The sequence below is a fragment of the Lentinula edodes genome (assembly GCF_021015755.1).
Source record: "Lentinula edodes strain Le(Bin) 0899 ss11 chromosome Unknown C8R40scaffold_79, whole genome shotgun sequence".
Lineage (NCBI taxonomy): Eukaryota > Fungi > Basidiomycota > Agaricomycetes > Agaricales > Omphalotaceae > Lentinula > Lentinula edodes.
Window position 1 is genome coordinate 88,317 of NW_025764385.1, and position 16,447 is coordinate 104,763.

The 16,447-nt window shown below is 46.8% G+C and overlaps 5 protein-coding genes across 5 annotated transcripts; 2 read left to right on the forward strand and 3 right to left on the reverse strand.

The window, feature by feature from the left end:
• Positions 1-1,191: 1,191 nt before the first annotated feature.
• Positions 1,192-2,207, reverse strand: C8R40DRAFT_1178332 (uncharacterized protein; the record flags this gene model as incomplete). The annotated part of the gene is made up of 2 exons (XM_046232855.1): positions 1,192-1,943; positions 2,003-2,207. The coding sequence occupies 2 exons, from the start codon at positions 2,205-2,207 to the stop codon at positions 1,192-1,194; spliced, it is 957 nt and encodes a 318-aa protein (XP_046079114.1).
• A 645-nt stretch (positions 2,208-2,852) lies between these two features.
• Positions 2,853-4,270, forward strand: C8R40DRAFT_1075159 (short-chain dehydrogenase; the record flags this gene model as incomplete). The annotated part of the gene is made up of 8 exons (XM_046226816.1): positions 2,853-2,876; positions 2,933-2,994; positions 3,060-3,317; positions 3,370-3,426; positions 3,480-3,567; positions 3,635-3,749; positions 3,810-3,920; positions 3,996-4,270. The coding sequence occupies 8 exons, from the start codon at positions 2,853-2,855 to the stop codon at positions 4,268-4,270; spliced, it is 990 nt and encodes a 329-aa protein (XP_046079115.1).
• Positions 4,271-8,894: 4,624 nt separating this feature from the next.
• Positions 8,895-11,388, forward strand: C8R40DRAFT_1136645 (uncharacterized protein). Its single transcript, XM_046229389.1, has 10 exons — positions 8,895-9,230; positions 9,279-9,291; positions 9,346-9,589; positions 9,640-9,665; positions 9,722-9,750; positions 9,804-10,398; positions 10,454-10,604; positions 10,660-10,946; positions 11,002-11,158; positions 11,216-11,388. Exons 1-10 carry the CDS (start codon positions 9,112-9,114, stop codon positions 11,275-11,277), a joined length of 1,683 nt encoding a protein of 560 aa, XP_046079116.1. The 5' UTR covers positions 8,895-9,111; the 3' UTR covers positions 11,278-11,388.
• Positions 11,389-11,695: 307 nt separating this feature from the next.
• Positions 11,696-13,935, reverse strand: C8R40DRAFT_1063060 (major facilitator superfamily domain-containing protein; the record flags this gene model as incomplete). Its single annotated transcript, XM_046225507.1, has 9 exons — positions 11,696-12,033; positions 12,092-12,301; positions 12,361-12,504; positions 12,561-12,581; positions 12,642-12,736; positions 12,980-13,224; positions 13,278-13,546; positions 13,592-13,666; positions 13,827-13,935. The coding sequence occupies 9 exons, from the start codon at positions 13,933-13,935 to the stop codon at positions 11,696-11,698; spliced, it is 1,506 nt and encodes a 501-aa protein (XP_046079117.1).
• Positions 13,936-13,937: 2 nt separating this feature from the next.
• Positions 13,938-16,439, reverse strand: C8R40DRAFT_862454 (major facilitator superfamily domain-containing protein). Its single transcript, XM_046236481.1, has 15 exons — positions 16,224-16,439; positions 16,129-16,163; positions 16,054-16,078; positions 15,974-15,990; positions 15,772-15,909; positions 15,640-15,712; positions 15,538-15,578; positions 15,305-15,482; positions 15,154-15,252; positions 15,036-15,093; positions 14,911-14,982; positions 14,661-14,848; positions 14,539-14,602; positions 14,436-14,481; positions 13,938-14,367 (listed from the first exon to the last, which is right to left on the reverse strand). The coding sequence occupies exons 1-15, from the start codon at positions 16,303-16,305 to the stop codon at positions 14,167-14,169; spliced, it is 1,317 nt and encodes a 438-aa protein (XP_046079118.1). The 5' UTR covers positions 16,306-16,439; the 3' UTR covers positions 13,938-14,166.
• Between the last annotated feature and the right edge of the window lie 8 nt (positions 16,440-16,447).

The following is a 16,447-nucleotide window of genomic DNA, read 5'->3' on the forward strand; positions in this document are numbered from 1 at the left end:
GAACCTCCAATATCCACATGTTCAAAATATTGTGATCATATAAAACTAACTATGGGGCGCACTAACGGCTGCTTATTGCTTTGTATCGCACCAAAAATCAAAGAATTCGGTGAACATTTGAGTCCACAATCGTGTTTCTGAGGTCGGGATTGATTCATGGCAAAGATTTGACGTCGTGAGAACAGGCGCCAACTATTTTGAAAACGGCAATAAACCTCTAATGTTCGATAGAATGCCTGACTAACACCTTGATAGATAGGATACATGGCGCGGTCATTGGTTCTTGGAGGACAAAAGCCATTTTGTGGAAAGTCCCGTCCGGCAGTTGTGATTCGAAGAGGTAAAATGTCATTGTTTCTGCGAAAGTTATCACCTTGCTTGCTAGGTCCTTTGCCACCCCGTCTTTGCCAAGCGCCCGTGCATTTTTTTCACACGTTAAGCGCCTTTCTATCGTTTCTTTCCTGACATGTCCCTCTGTAGTATGTACTCATCTTCATTATGATTATCCTTATTTTGTGCCTATTCCCACGTACTCGCTCCATAATCCCTTGACCGCCATTTCCTTCCTTCTATTTGGACTTCTTTTAACCCAATGCACAACTTTTTAAATGTTCGGAAATATTCATTTGTCAAAGATGTTGTGGGGTGATTGTGTACTGGAATGCGTGAAATTGCCCAACGTGCATTAACTCATTGTACGCATACCCTTGGAAGATGAGGGGTTGAGCAGCAGGTCTTTCAAGATGCTTTACGAGATGTTATTCACTGTCTGAAAGTGACCGGGATTGTTTCTAACTTTGTGTTGGACATCTAGCTCAAAACAAATAACATGTAGCGCCATGCTTTGATTCATTTGCAGCTCTTACTCGTTACCCTATGAGTGAATAAAAATGGTTTGAGAGAAGAAAACATACATCAAGCAAGGTTTGTCGTGCCCCCCAGGGGTCCGCTAGTTCGAAGTGTGAAGTTCAATATCGCAGCGTCCCATAAAAGCTTTTCCCCGCGCTTGCACCTTCAAACCTTTCCCTCTGCACAGTCAAGGTATATACTTTTGGAGAGATGCAGACATAGACTCAATATTAGCATAATTAGAGAAAAATCCATAGAAACATAGCTGAAAGCTGAAAGTCATATCATACTAACCCCAAAATTGTCAACAGAAAATCCTTCCTCTGGGCCATGCTGTTTCACCTACAATGTCGAGAGCACATACATCAACAGCACCACCGCCACAAAACTACCAAACACCAATTGCGGGATCGTTACTATCCTCGGACCCTCAACGACCTCCAGTTCACCGCCTACAACAAACGTCCCGGGAGCTCTATTTCTCAACACAGATTGGGAGTCCGCGAGTCTGACTATATGTTTGACAAGCGCCTCGGAGCCTTCTCCCCGTCCCACGACAATCCATTCCTTGTACGCGTAGGATTTCCTGTCCCGCACTGGAGTCGGAGTGTAGAACATACCAACATGACCTTCTTTCCCTTCGGTGTTCTCGAGCAACCTATCGCGGAGAGCTGCACCAGCTTCACCGAGTTCAAGGAAGTCTGAGGAAGCGTAGATGATTGCATTGGGCGAAGGCAAGGCTTCTTCTTCGTGTTTGACAGCAGAAACCGTTGATGTTTCTGCTTTGGGATTGGTTTCAACAGCCGTGAACAGTGGTTTCTGTTCTTGACCATCGAACGATGATGAGTCTTCTTGGTCTGTGCGAACAACAGCAACCAAACCTCCATCGTCATTGCGAGAAGTGGGAAGTTTTTTTGATTTCAGATTTGAGTTTTTTGTTTTTTGCTTCGGCGGTGTACCGGTAGGAGGCCTGATGCCTGGATCACGGTCGCCACCAACAGCGAATTGATCGTCATTATGATTCTGTGCGGCTTTGTATGATGCCCTGGTTAGTCTAAAAGGCGACGAGCGAGGGATTTTAGGGTAGGTAGTATCTAAGGTTAGGATGTGAGTCCATCAATAAAATACCAGAAAGTATCAAGTTCACGCTCACCTTTCACCTCGCCATTTGAGCCAGCCCGAGCCAAGTAATCGTTATCATCCGAATCATTTTGAGAGCCCGATTCAGAAGGTTCAGTTGAACCTTCGCACTCGCCCCTTCGATGACCTTCCATCGGTAATCCACAGGTGCGACAGCGAGGCTTCTTCCTCCCGGTGGGCGAAGATGTTGCGGTAGGTGTAGCTGCTGTTGACTGCATATGTACTTTCGTAGAGTACGTGGGGAGGCACACTCTTTCTCTTTCCTAAGGTTCTGACCTTCGTGGGTTGAATGAAGGAAGAATGACAGTCTATCCACGATCGTTGAAGCCCAAAGTCGAAAAAAGAAGGTCGGTCCGTTTCTATAGAATCCAAAAGACCCTTATATCAAAATTGGCAAGAAGGCAACGTTTTTGTGATATCATATGGAGAACAAGCACGTATCGATACAGGAAAGAACAAGGCCTACATTTACATCACGATCTGTCATCTCACATGACTCTGTGACAGTGACTAAAGTCGGTAGGCAACTTTGATTTCAAGCTCTTTTAACACTTCAAGCTTCACGGCTCCAAGTACGCATGGCCTCATCCAATCTTCCGTTGACTGTGGGAATGCCATTCAACCGTCTATACACTCCTCGGGTTGTGATTCAGCTAATGCTGGATCAGAAGTCTATATCCCGATACGCTCGCGAAATTTTTACCGATTCGATTGCTGAGCAGCCTTGACAGCTGGGGATGTCATGGGCTCTAATTCCCTATTAAAGGTGTTCTCTTCTCATTTAGATGGTGTGTGTGCTCTTGCTCTCAGCGAAATCTACTCTCACATAACTTCACAGCCAAAACAACTTTGAAGCACACCCAATGAATCTTGCCATTCGTCGCGATGTAGGTATCCATCAACTTGATGCACGCACTCGTTTATCTTGGTGCTGTCTATGTAGGAATACGATCCTAGTTTGCTCCCTGATTTAACTGGAAAAGTCGCGCTGGTAACTGGTTCAAAGTAAGCCTTTTCGACCCCAGTCATTTCAGCGATACCTCCGATCACTCTGAGCCCTGAATTCACAGCTCGCCGCTCGGTATCGGGTGGAACGTCGCCAACCAGCTTGCTCTTCAAGGCGCTAAAGTCTACGTCCACGCTCGTACGTTGGATAAAGCACAAGCTGGGATAACTGCCATCCTCGCCAGCTCCCAAGGCAGAATATCAGTAAAACAATTGGAACCTTTCGTTGTCGAGCTGAGCAACTTGAGGGCAGTCAGAGACGTTGCGGCAGCTTTTGTCGTCAAGGAATCAAGGCTGGATATTCTAGTGAATAATGCTGCAGTGTGAGCGTCCATTCTCCTTGGGGTTGTATAACCAACTGATATTCAACATCAGTCTTGCCTGTGGCCTTAAGTTGGACGATCATGGTATATCCACGTCTATGACGGTCAAGTGTGCCTTTCTCGTGTTTATGGCACTTCACAGGTTTCTGACTTCTCCTTCAGCCATTTCGCTCCGTTTGTTCTCACCCTGGGATTGCTCCCGCTGTTAAAGAAAACCGCTCAGAACCACCCTGGTGTACGGATAGTCACGGTACGTTTTTAGCTTCTGGCACACGTACTCTTACCAATGCTCGCTTAATCATACACGGTCTATGTAGCTCAGTTCCATTGCACATGTTCTCATTACTCCAGACGTGAAAGTTGACTCTCTTCAATCTTTGAACAACGATTTCGGTGAAAGAGATGGCGCAGAGGCTAATTTGAAACGTTACGGTGAGAAGCTTTACAACTGAGATGAAATATTTACTAATTGCGTTCTCCGCTTTTCAAAAGGGTACTCTAAGCTCGCCAACATCCTCTTTGCCAAAGAACTTCAGCGTAAATTGGATGAAGCCGGAATCCAGGCCATCTCGGTCGCAGTTCATCCAGGAGGTGTAAAAACTGGTAGGCTCGCTCGTACCCATACATACGCGCCATCTTGATGATTGACATATTCGTTTCATTCGCGGCCGTTCATAGATGGTTCAATAAACTTCGTGGGCCCCGAGAACCTGTCCAGGCTCGACGACGCGCAAACTCCACTCCAAGGTGCTCTGGCGCCCTTGTTTGTTGCTGCTGCGGAAGAGGTTTGGGAAGAAAGGAGCAAATGGGCTGCAGCGTACGTAATGCCATACGGCGTTCCTTCCCCTGAAGACGAGTCGGAGGCAGCGAAAGATTCGAAGTTGGCCAAAGAGCTCTGGGAAACGACAGAGAAAGTTTTGACCGAGAATGTGGGGATTTCTGTGAAATTTTAATTCAATATTTCCATAAGCTGGCAGTACGCCATTCATAATATGCTCGGATTCCTGCAGTATATGAATAGTCACTTGCATACTGTAATTGCGCTATGTATGGGACCTTATGAGACCCTTGCCTCAAATTTTTAAACGTAGTGACCTATTGTCAGCCTGTTGTACTACTTGCCACCGACTTGCCAGGATCCAAACTGGGGCAAAACGGTTCCACCATGACCCTACCTATACTGATGTTCTGGTAGAAGGTGTCAAGGCCGATGAGGGGACCTCCAGCTTAGTAAAAAAAGATCTTGAATGCAGCAGACACGGCCTTTCCTACTGTGATTGCAGGATCGTATGAATGACCACAGCCTACCTCCTCATGTTGTTATTCGCTTCAAGACTGCGGACTCTGCATCACAGTTTGTGTGGATTGCCACTGAGCGCTGCCCAGCGAGCCTCCAAGGCTGTCGTTTCACACTCATTCAGCGTCCCCCTGTCCAGTCTACGCACTCCTATGAGTTTCTACAGCCTAAGAGTAATGGTACTGGCAGTGCAAGCATAAGGGCTCCTGGATTTGGCATGTCGGACGCCGTCACTGCGCTAGGACCTAGGCCTATGGGATGTTACACGCACAGTTCAACTGATACCAATACTACTACCTCTTCTTCTCTTATCACCTATCCGCAGTCTTGCTTGGAATATACATGGCCGTCTTATTTTGAAGCTACGTAACCCTGCCTTTCTCAAGTATATCACAACTTTCGATATCATTGTCGTTGAAGAAACCTGGCTCAGGCCAGGACAGGAAGACTCTCTTCCCCTTCCTGAAGGCTATGACATTATATCCTCTCCACGTCCCGATTGTCATGCACTGAAGCGGGCTGGAGGTGGTGTTGCTGTGATTTTTCGCTCGAGTTTAGCTATTGAAGTCCGTTCAGATCTATGTGCTCCTGATGTAGTAGTGGTGGAAACCGCTGACTACCGCATTATCGGTGGGTACCTGCTACCTTCAGGCTCATACTATGGCGATTGGTCCGAGGCGGATCCGAAAGAGTCCATCGCAAGTATCATCACACGATGTGCCTCCAGTCCAAAGCCTGTTCTGGTTTTCGCTGACTTGAATGGTCGTATCGGAGACCGCGTCAGTTGTGTGGACAGCCCGCCACGATTTTCCTCCGATACTATCTCAAATGCAAGGGGGACCTGGATCCTACAGCTCTGCTCTGATAACGGCCTCCATGTTCTCAATGGAACCTCATTTGAATCTACCCAACCAGGTCAATTAACATCGTATCAGCCAATGGGTGCCTCCGTGATTGACTATGTTTTGGCATCAAAGCCTGCACTTGTTAGCCTTACAGAAGGTGCTTTGAAAGTGTCACGATCTCCACTATCGGACCATGCAGCACTTGAGCTAACTATCCCATACCACCCTCCTGCTGCCCCTGTACCGGTCCTCCAGTCTGATATGCTGACTCACCATCAAATCTCACCACTGCTCTCTCCCACTAATTTGGATCTAATGGTTCAGGATGCTCTTCGTTCAACCCGTACAACTGCCGAGGCCATTGACACTCTATATGGTCCAGTTTATGCAGATAACGGAGGCATAGTGGTCTACCTGACTGCTTCATCTGGGCGAGATGATATGGGTTCCCCTCAGGCTGCGTTCTCACTTTTTTGGGGTGAAAATAGTGAAAACAATGTCAGCTTCCGAATCCAGACCGTTCCTAAGCCTACGATCAATCGTGCTCTTCTATCTGCCATGATACCGGCACTACAAATAGCTAATCGCCTCCCTGAACGTACACTACACATCAATGTCACCTCAGAATACCTTGTGCGATCCCTGTGCTATTGGGCTGCAGATAATGCTGAACATGCCTGGGACTGCGCTCATAGTGATATCCTCAAGGTTGTTGTATCACACCTATGCGCCCGTGTCGCCGCCGTCGAATTTCATGTGATCCCTACCAGGGGCAATGGCCACTTACAACGAGCAAAAGACATCGCCTACAAAACAGTCAGAGATGTAAATGCTAACGTCTGGTCGCTACTAGCTCCACATCCACTACCTCACCTGGAACACTTGGCGCAATCCATACCGAATGTGAGGAAAGTGTCAACACGATTGCCAGAGCATGTACCCCCCAAGCTATGGACAGCTGTTGGGCCGAATGATCCAGATCGTGAAGACGAAGACTGTATACCTCGAGAGTCTCACAGAGGGAGAGCTCATGAGCGTGAACAGCATCGCGGTAATCTAGTCAAGCTCATCAACTGTGAAACTGCTCTCTCTTTCTGGTCCTGTGTTCGGGAATGGACTGATGCAAAGAAACGTCCTGTCTCTGTCTCTGCTCAGCAACTCAGCACAGTTTTTGAAGCGCGTCTTAACCCTCTACCCCATCCCCCTGCCTACTTTGACAGGGATGTGAGGCAGTTGAACACCCTGCTTTCGAGCGCCATCCCACGTCAGACAACAGATCATACTGCCTCGCGCTTCTTCTCTAGGTCAATCACTGATGATGATGTTGCACTCTGCAAGAAAAAGCTTCGTGGTCGCAGCTCAAAGAGTGCGCGAGGTATTGATAGAGTATCTTATCGTCAAATAGAGAGAATACCGAATACCACTTTGGCTGCACTATTCAACCGTTGCATCTTTGACCTCGACGCTCCTCAACAGTGGTTCACAACAGTTTTGATTGGCATTCTGAAAGTTGGCCTCAACGCTAAGGAGCCAGATAGCTATCGTATCATTGGTTTGGAATCATGTCTCCTCAAGATGCTCACGCTCATTATCGATCACCGCGTACGTGCATGGGCAGAGGAAGCCGGGATCCTGCCTAACTCTCAGAATGGTTTTCGGGAAGGATATCGAACTCATAACAACTCTTTCATCCTCAGATGCGCTATAGAGACTGCACGGGCTAATGACAAGCCGCTCTATGTTGCCTTTGTTGACTTGAAAAATGCATTCCCGTCAACAGACATCCCTACCCTTTGGAGGAAACTCTTTAACAGGGGGATGTCTGGACCTCTTTTTGACTGGCTCCGACTCCTGTACGCTCGCATGACATATGTTGTACATCATGGGGATGAGGTTACGGCTGCATTCCGCAGTCTTATAGGTGTCCTCACAGGGGATACATTATCGCCTATGCTGTGGAACATATACTTCTCTGACCTACACATCCCAGTCCATGCCGATGATGTCTACCTCAATGGCAACCCTGTTTCACATGTTGAACAGGCAGATGACGTTGCTATCTGGTCAATGTCGCCTGAGGGGCTACAGGATAAGCTCAACCACTTCTTTCGCTGGTGTCAGCTGAACTCAATGGTCATCAGTGTCAAGAAGACTAAATGGATGCTCTTTGGTCCTCTCCCACCGCTCTTGCCTATCTTCCTTATCGACAGCAAGCGGATTGAACTTGTTCCCTCATACAAATATGTCGGACTCAACTTCACCTCTGTGCACAAATATATCCTACAAGCCATATACAATATCAAGGCTGGAAAGGCCCGTAACGTTACCCGCGCCACATTTGCCCTTGAGCCGGCTATAGGCTGCCTGCCCCCACAGGAAGGTATAACTCTCTACATGGCTCGCGTTGACCCACACCTTATCTTTGGATGCGAAATTGTGCTTGACATTGACCTTACCCTGCTGGAGGACCTGGAGAATGTCCAACACCTCTACCTGCGACGCTTACTAGGAGTTAACCGGCGGTCAACTTTAGCTTTCCTATTCACGGAATTGGGTATTGAGCCTATCAGGTATCGGCGTATCAAGCTTGCTCTATCTTACCTGCATTCCCTTCTCAGTCTCCAAGGTCACCGACTGGTAACCGATGCATTAGCACATTCATTCCATCTCGTTCGCATGGGACAGCCTGCATGGATTAGTGATCTGAGAAATGTCCTATGCCACCTTCCTGTTCCGGTTCTCTGCACAGTTGATAACCTTGCTGATCCCGAGGCCCTCCCGCACATTATCAAGGAAGTGGAGCTATCATGTGAAGAGTCACTGTCATCGATGGTCAGGGACTCCGTAAAAGCACACCTACTCCACAACTGCACTGACTACAATGAAATGGGCCTCCCAGCTCTGCTATCGGCCACCATGTCCTTGCGTCCATACCTGAAGGTCCTGAATGTACCAAAACACCGACACGCCTTCACGCGTCTCTTACTGTCCTGCCACTGCTTAAGTGTGGAACGTCTACGCTATAATGAACGGTATCGTCCACCCATCCCACACATATGGCGTCTGTGTCGCTTTTGCAGGCTGTCTATTGAGGATGAGTGCCATGCTCTCCTTCAATGCCGCCAAGACGTTACCCTGGTCTACCTCCGTGAACGGTACCTAGCAGACGTTGGTGTTGCTGCTCCAGAGCTTACCCTCCTGCGTCAAACCCTGTCTGACTATGATTTTCTAAAGCGCCTACTATTCGATGTCCGTGTCATGTCTGTAACCGCAAAATATGTCTATGATGTTCTCAATGTGTTCTCTGGCCATGAACCTTACGTTCCCAGCCCTGATTTGTATTCATCTACTATACAATCTACTGTAAACAGTCCAATATAAACCTTTTGTGCGCCCTACTTAGAGTACATCATGCTTGCAACTGGCGTTTGTGCGACGGTGTCCTTACGCTGATCATGATCATTGTCAGTTGCAAGCATCCATGGCATACATAATGGCGCTATGTATGTAGCATGGGCCCCGGCTGTTCCTCAATGGGACCGTGTCGGTTCTTTCCTTTCCTTTCCTTTCCAAAGTAAATCTGCCGACGATAAATATGCTCCGTAAACTCCGCGACGATCGCTCGGAGACATAAATATTGCCGGCGGCGAAGATGCCTTTTGCCTTTTGTGAATCTTGTCCGTACTCTGTCTGTATTCTAAAGAAGTCTAAAGAGCAAATGGCTAAGCAAAGCACACCGCTTCAGAAAGGTTCAGCGTGTACAAATTGCAGGTCAGTAAGTTCCTTTGTACTATAATAGATCCACTAATGCTCTTCCAGACGACGAAAGATCGTGTGTAGTCTGTGTGCAATAGTACCTGCGCATTGCTCAAGAGCATCCCTGTAGAAATGTGATGGGGAGAGACCAAGATGCGGGCCTTGTTTGAATTCGTCATCAGCTTTCAGCGACTGCGAGTACAACGACAATAATGGTATCACGCATGTTCAAGTTCTTGAGGACCAGATATCTGTACTTGAAGCTCGGCTGAAAGACCTTGAGAGCGGAGGAGCTACACAGGGTATGCGAAAAACGAAGCAGGTGGACTCTATCCTGATGCCAAAGGCTAAGCTTCTCAAAAATGGGAGCAATGGTTGAGATCTCTTGTCTCCTTGTTGTATTCTCGCTCATTCAGCACCGCAGAACCTTTACCAGAATCTGGTTTCGAGGTAGACCTAGTCGCTCCTTCTTGAATGCCAATCGAATAATCGTGCATTGCTGACAGGACTTGCCTCCCATCATTCGACGAATTTTGTAAGTTTCAGCGAGTTCGAATGAAGTAGTACTAAATACGGCCCTTCTGCCAGAGTACATAATTTCATTATGAATTGCTGCTGGGTGGGCTTTTTCTTGCATCGGGACCGATTTATTAATACGGTATTGCACTTCAAAGGCGAAGCTCCCACCTTCGCACTCTTGAATACCACCTATGTGTGGGGAAATCATCTTTCGTCTTCCCAGAACTCCCTGGAACAGGAAGCCACACTTGTTTCGCGTGCGCTTCAAAGTTCAGCACATTCCCTATCCGAATCTCACCCTCAAAAAGTGACCCAGTTCATTCAGGCCGAAGTTCTTCTCGGAAACTATTTTTACCTCGCAGGTAAGACTGTAGAGGGAAAATACCATGTGACGGCTGCTGCTTCTCTTGTACTAAGTGCTGGCTTGCACAAACTTCGTAGTTCTGACGTTGGGAACTTCGGATACCTTGCTCAACCTTTGGATACACTAGCCCCACCTAGAGACCCCATAGAAGAAGGAGAGCTTATAAATGCGTTTTGGACCGTACTGACTTTGGACAGTTTCTGGAATACTGTTCATGGCACTCCTTCTAGCATCCCATATACTTCACCTTCTGTAAGAATAGATACACCGTGGCCGCTTATCATGGAGGAATATGCCGAGGTAAAATAATCATAGGCTTGCACATTAGATGTTGACTGAAGGCTCTATACTATAGAATCCCCTTGACCACAACTTCAGGAACAGTCATACGATCGACAATTTTTTGGGTGGCATGCCTGATAATGCTGACTCCCCAAGGGCCGCGTTCTCCAAGGCCGCGATCTTGTTTGAACGCGCTACGTTTACAGGACGCCAGCTCAAAAATGGTGCGTACATTTCAACTAAACTGAGAAAATACGAACCTATCAACCGCGATGATAGATCCTAACTCCCCCAAATCTCAAAAGGACTTTAGTGTGCTCGACACGTTAATTCCTAGATTTATTGGGAGTCTTTTGCCTATAGACCGCGTCAATGTCCCTCCCCTTAATTATCAATTGATTATCAATACTCTCGCCAGTGCTGCTGATATTCAGCTACACCTCCCTTTTGCCTCAGATAAGATTTCTTCGCGCGTGAGGATTCTCAATGCGGCGAAGGCTATCCTGGACCTCATTGACACATGGGGACATTTGCCAGAAATGGAGTTTCTCGACCCCATGATAGCTGTAACTTGAATTTGTTGAAGAAAATTTTCATATTCAAATCTAACATGGCTCGTAGATCATTTGGACGCTCACTGCTCAAGTCTTCATTGATGAAAGCGTACGCCTACAATATGAAGACCCCTTTACCAACTTGCCATTCACGCGGCCGCAAGTCCTTGCGTTCTCCAAGCGTGTAATGAATGTCATGGATTCCCATCCCTTTCCCTTGATGAGTTGCGTGTTCGCTTTCCCTTCATACTTGCTTGTTTTCATGCAATTCTTCCCTGTAGTTCTTCAAGTCGCTCAGGTAAGGCGAGCGTTAGAAAAAGCCACGGCTGGATCCGGACTCTAATTAATAAAATACCGTACCAAGGAGTTTGTTTTGAAAAGTACATACAGTCATTCATTGCAACATCTTAATGAGAAAAAGCTTTTACATCTTATTGTACAATCTAGACCACGATTCATGTCGTTATTATGATGATTACGAATGGTACTGCTGTTTAGATTGGGTCCATGAATGCACTAATCAAAGACTATTCTCCTACATAGAAGACTTGGTCTAGGTTGATGACCATCGTTTACATTATAGCAATGACATTAATCAATGAAATCCCGATTCTCGTTATTATTATCCAAGCCTTGAACCTGCAAACAGGCAATAGAAAAAATCCCCTTCTATTTCTAATTATCAGATTAATAGTTACATGTAAAAGTAAATAGTCAAGCCCGAAGATGTGTGAACCTATGATTCCACCGAGGGGTCCAAGTCAGGATTCCTCCTCTTCCTCCTCCCATATAACGTTTGGAACCCTCCCGTACATACCATCCTGATCGATTTCCAGAGTCTTCCTTCGATCCCTCCAGACCGCCCACGTGCTCAATGCCAGTGCACAAATGCATGCAGCAATTGTCAGGTGCAGTGAGTCGACGTAGCAGGCGAGACCGTCGAGACACTGACGCGGGGGGATCCCCGGTGGTGGTGGCATATATGAGCTTTCCGCAGGCCGCTCATGTGCATCGAGGTTCCGTCCAAAGGCAACTGAGAAGATGTTTCCACCAAACAATGGAGAAAGCGAGAGGTAACCCCAGTTTTCAGAGAAATGAGCTGGACGAAGAGTTGTAGTCAGGATCTCGAACCAAAATAACAAACGAAAAATACACACGCAGTCCAAACCATTCGATACACAGTGTGGCATACAATGAGAACATACTCCCATACCCTAAACCTAACAATGCGCTTGCTCGCCAGAGAACACGGACATTCTCGATGTAAGCAGCAACAATTTGCGAAGATAGAATGATAGAGGCCACCACGATCAATAGTGTGGAACGTGGAAGCCCTAATCGTGACTTGATGAAATCCGCGAGTAATCCTTTGTACGTATACCGTCATCGATGCCCTCGTGAGAGCAGGGGGAATTTGACCACGTACCAATTAGTACGCGTCCTGAAAAGTTCATGAAACTAATAGTGGATACTTGGGCGGCTTGCCATTGCGATGCATCGACTTCACTGTACCTGTCTTTATGTGAATAGACATACAGTGCTTGCGCCATGGACCCGATGTTATTGATGTCTAGTTTTTGTTTCGATTTAACGATTATAGGGAGGTAAGAGAGAAGAGAAACTGACACATCAGCCCAGTGCCGCTCACTGAAGCAGGAATGATTTGTATTTCAGCAATGAAACAACAGCGAATAAGAGCGGACTGACGTAGCGAGAGCGAAATGAACGGTATCCAGAAGTCGATTGATGTCCACAACTTGACACCATATATGTTTGGCCCTATGTCCAAAAACTGCTTCCCGCTCTGACTAAAGCTTCTCCGAGTACTTCTCGACCGATGCCTACCGGGGCGTGGACTATGAGATACACCTCGCGGTGGGCTTAGTTCTATTCCTGCTCCACCCCGCGCTTCAGCGATGTATTCTTCCACAGCCGTTGTAGGGACCTGCCGATGTCCCAAACCCGATTCGAGACCCTCCTCACGGTCGTGTGTCGGAAGGTGTGTCCGGCTGTCGTTCTCGTGCGCAGGTGCGGAAAGGATAGACGGCGCTAGAGATGCTGCATCGGCTTCCGCTTGATCGACGTCAAGATATTCATGATGGGCTTCGGAAGGAGGAAGAGGAATAGGTTGGACAAAAATGAAGCCAACGAGCATGGGAAAGGAGGTTCCAAGTGAGAGAAGGAGCAGAAATGAAGATGTGTTTCCGGGAAAGGCAAGATGTGCGATTGCGGAGAATAGAAAGGCAGAGAGTCCGAAGCCGGAAATAACTAAGCCAGTCGTGGAGCCTCGCTATGGTACTAGGTTCATGAAATACATCGAGAATTCAAGAAATAGTGTCTTACCACCTTATCCGGGAATGTTTTCGCAGTGGTATTTATCGCCGCACACAATCCTCCGTTTCCTCCTACTCCAGTCATGAAGCTGCACGCTATCAACAAAGCAAACATTGCGGTCGATAGCGCTGTAACATTTTCCGGTAGTCCAGCGTCGTAGACGAGTCGTATCCCAGAGTACCCGGCAAGCAAGAGCACGAATCCAGAAAGCAGCAATGATTTGGGACCTCGTGAATCTACAATCTTGCCCAGGATTGGTGCACTGATATAAACACCCACTGGGTTTATCAGTATCATGTTGACCCCAGATGATTGGACCTCACCATTTCCTCCTAGGCCTATCAGATTCAGTTGAGTGTGGGTTAGACCAAGCCTTGAACCTAGTTGAGGACTATACGCTGGAAATTGAGTAGCATTATTATAGTTAAGCTTCTCAAGAGTAGGTCGAAACTACTCCTATGGTGAGGTCAAGTTGAATGAAGAGCCTTGGCTCACCTGAGAATACCTAATGGCGGATGTAAGGCATTTAGTTCAGCATTTCGATATTACAAATAGAACAACGCACGTAATTTGTTCCAGCGCTCAATGCAGCCAGCAACGAGGCTAGGAGTACTACAATTCGCGCGCGACCAAATGTTGGCGGTATTTGCGGGGATTTAGGCGACATTGAGTTGAGCGACAAGAAGAAGAAGATCACAGATCATAAGCCAATATAAGGCGACTTCGTGCTACTTCGTGGTTGAAGATAAAGGATGTATGTTGAAATTCACATTGGCGGGAACATATCCGACGTCCGTCCGAAACTCGCGAGTTAAATTTTGCCGATATCTACCGGCATTTCTCAATTCTAAATCCAAGTTTGTAAACGTTTAAACGGCAATCCGTACTCCTGCCGTACTCAGAGAGTCGTAGAGCTTGACGATGTCGCAAATAACTTTCGTTCAAGTACATTCCTTCTTCCGTTACTCATGAAAACGAGGATCCGAAAGTTTCGGTTTCCCCGTCGATGTATAGTCAAACTTTCCATGTATGATTCTCCTTCCGCACCAAAAACCGCGAAAAAAGCATGAAGAGCACTCCTAGAATAACTGTGGAGCCACTGAAAACACAAACGGGCCAAAATGAGCTCTCGATTCCGATTAGAGCACCTTGTATCGGTGAGCTGACAAGCCAGAAGAAAGATGTTGAGAAAAACATCATTCCGAGTCGTAACCTGCAAAAAGCGAAATTAGAGTCTGTTCAATAATGAAACATTAAAAGAAGCACAAACCCAGTTTCATTGGGATTTTTTGATAAACTTGCCGTTGCAGCAGGTAGACAGGACACGTAGGCTCCTTGATGAAACGTGCCAGATGAGCGGCGGAGGCTTGAACGATTGAGGAAAAGACTTGCCACTGGTAACTCCATATATCGCCTCAAACACGAGCATAGCCCCGTTTCCAGTCGCCAGAAACCATATATACAACAAAACGGACGATGCAGTACATGCCACGATGAGTAGATTCAAAGGCCCAAATATGGTCGCCAGTATATTCGGGAGCGTGCGGCCAACGAGAGATCCGGCGTTAAGAATCGCAAGACTGTACTTAGTGTTACACCCTCACTCCATCATTTCATGAGTCACGAGAGGAATCGTACTTACGAATAGAACGCTGATTGTTGAGACATTTGATGGTCCGTCGCATAGACTACACCGAAATTTACGGGTGCATATCTGAGCACGGGTCAGCCAGGATGTAGACGTGTGAAGGAAACTAACAGACTTACAGGCCCAAGCCGACAAAACCCGCGCCCAAAACAAGAAGAGTATACGAGGGCGATCTGACTACCAAGATAAGTACAATCAAAGATAAACCAACAGTCTAAGAGGTACTAAGAAACTCACAGACTCGGATATCCAACACTCGACCTCCTTTCCTAGGTGGGAATCGCGTTGTACAACATATAAATCCCGTTCCAACACAAGCAAGAACGATGAATGCCACTATAAAACAACTGAGCTACAACACACTACAGCGAGTGCTAGTGGTCCTTACGTATGCGTACTCCCCAAGCAAATCCTACTTCCTCGAAAAGTCTCTGCAAAGCAATAGGAAGTATCACACCGCCGATTGATGCACCAGCAGCAAATATTCCGAAAATCAGAGTCCGATGACGTTTGAAGTGATGAGTTAGGACGGCCATGCCAGGAGTGAATAGGAAGCCTTGTGCAAGCTGAGGGCAAGTTCAAAAGTCGCTTTCAAAAACACCGAACATCAACAGCACCTACTCCAACCCCAACCCCTTGACTAAGGATGTACTGGTAGTACACTGTATTTTGAAGGCTCAAGCTGATTGACGGGGGAGGATATTGTAGGAAGGTAAGACTTACCCTTAGAAATCGAAGTCATCATCAAGCAGAAAAAGAATAAGAGTCCCCCAAATCCAATCAAATGCTTGAAATACTATGATATTCAATGATGGTTATAAACACAAGTATTAATAGCGAATAATGAGTGCTTACCCCTGCATCACACAGCGGTCCAGAGACACACCCAACTAGCAGGATTAAGCAAAGTTGTAGTGAACCAATCCATGATATATTGTTCAGGGATTCATTGGATAATTGGTTAGCTGAATAGTAGTCTTCAAACACGCCGAACTATTCATAATGGAACGATGAGGTATGAGTGTAATTAATTTCGGTCCGAAAGAGTACAGCTCACAGTATTCGCGACACCATCTAGCAAGGCAAAAAAAACGAATCAAGTTTCCGCGAAAGATCGAGTATTCATAATTTACACACAGCATGTAAATGAAATCATGAATCCCTACACATAATTCATCACATCATAAATATCGTGAACAGGGAACGACGTACGCCAAAGGCACAGAGCCAGGCTGCTGTACCGCCGTCTGGTACATCAAACGGATCGGCATCAGCTTTTGGAATATCTTCAGGTAGAGAGCCATCACGATTTATTCTTGTAGACTCTGCGGAAGCCTCGATTGACTCGTTACCCAGTTCCTCAATCGCGGTTTGAGTCTTCTCCATCATGTGCGTGATGTTATGGATACTATCTCGCCGGAGAGCTAAGAGCTCTTGTCTGACGGTCGAGGTAAAGTAAGGTATCAACAGAGATACTCAGATTGTGAGATAATGGATGTAAGAAAAGCAGTGGGGTCAGTCGGGTCTTTTA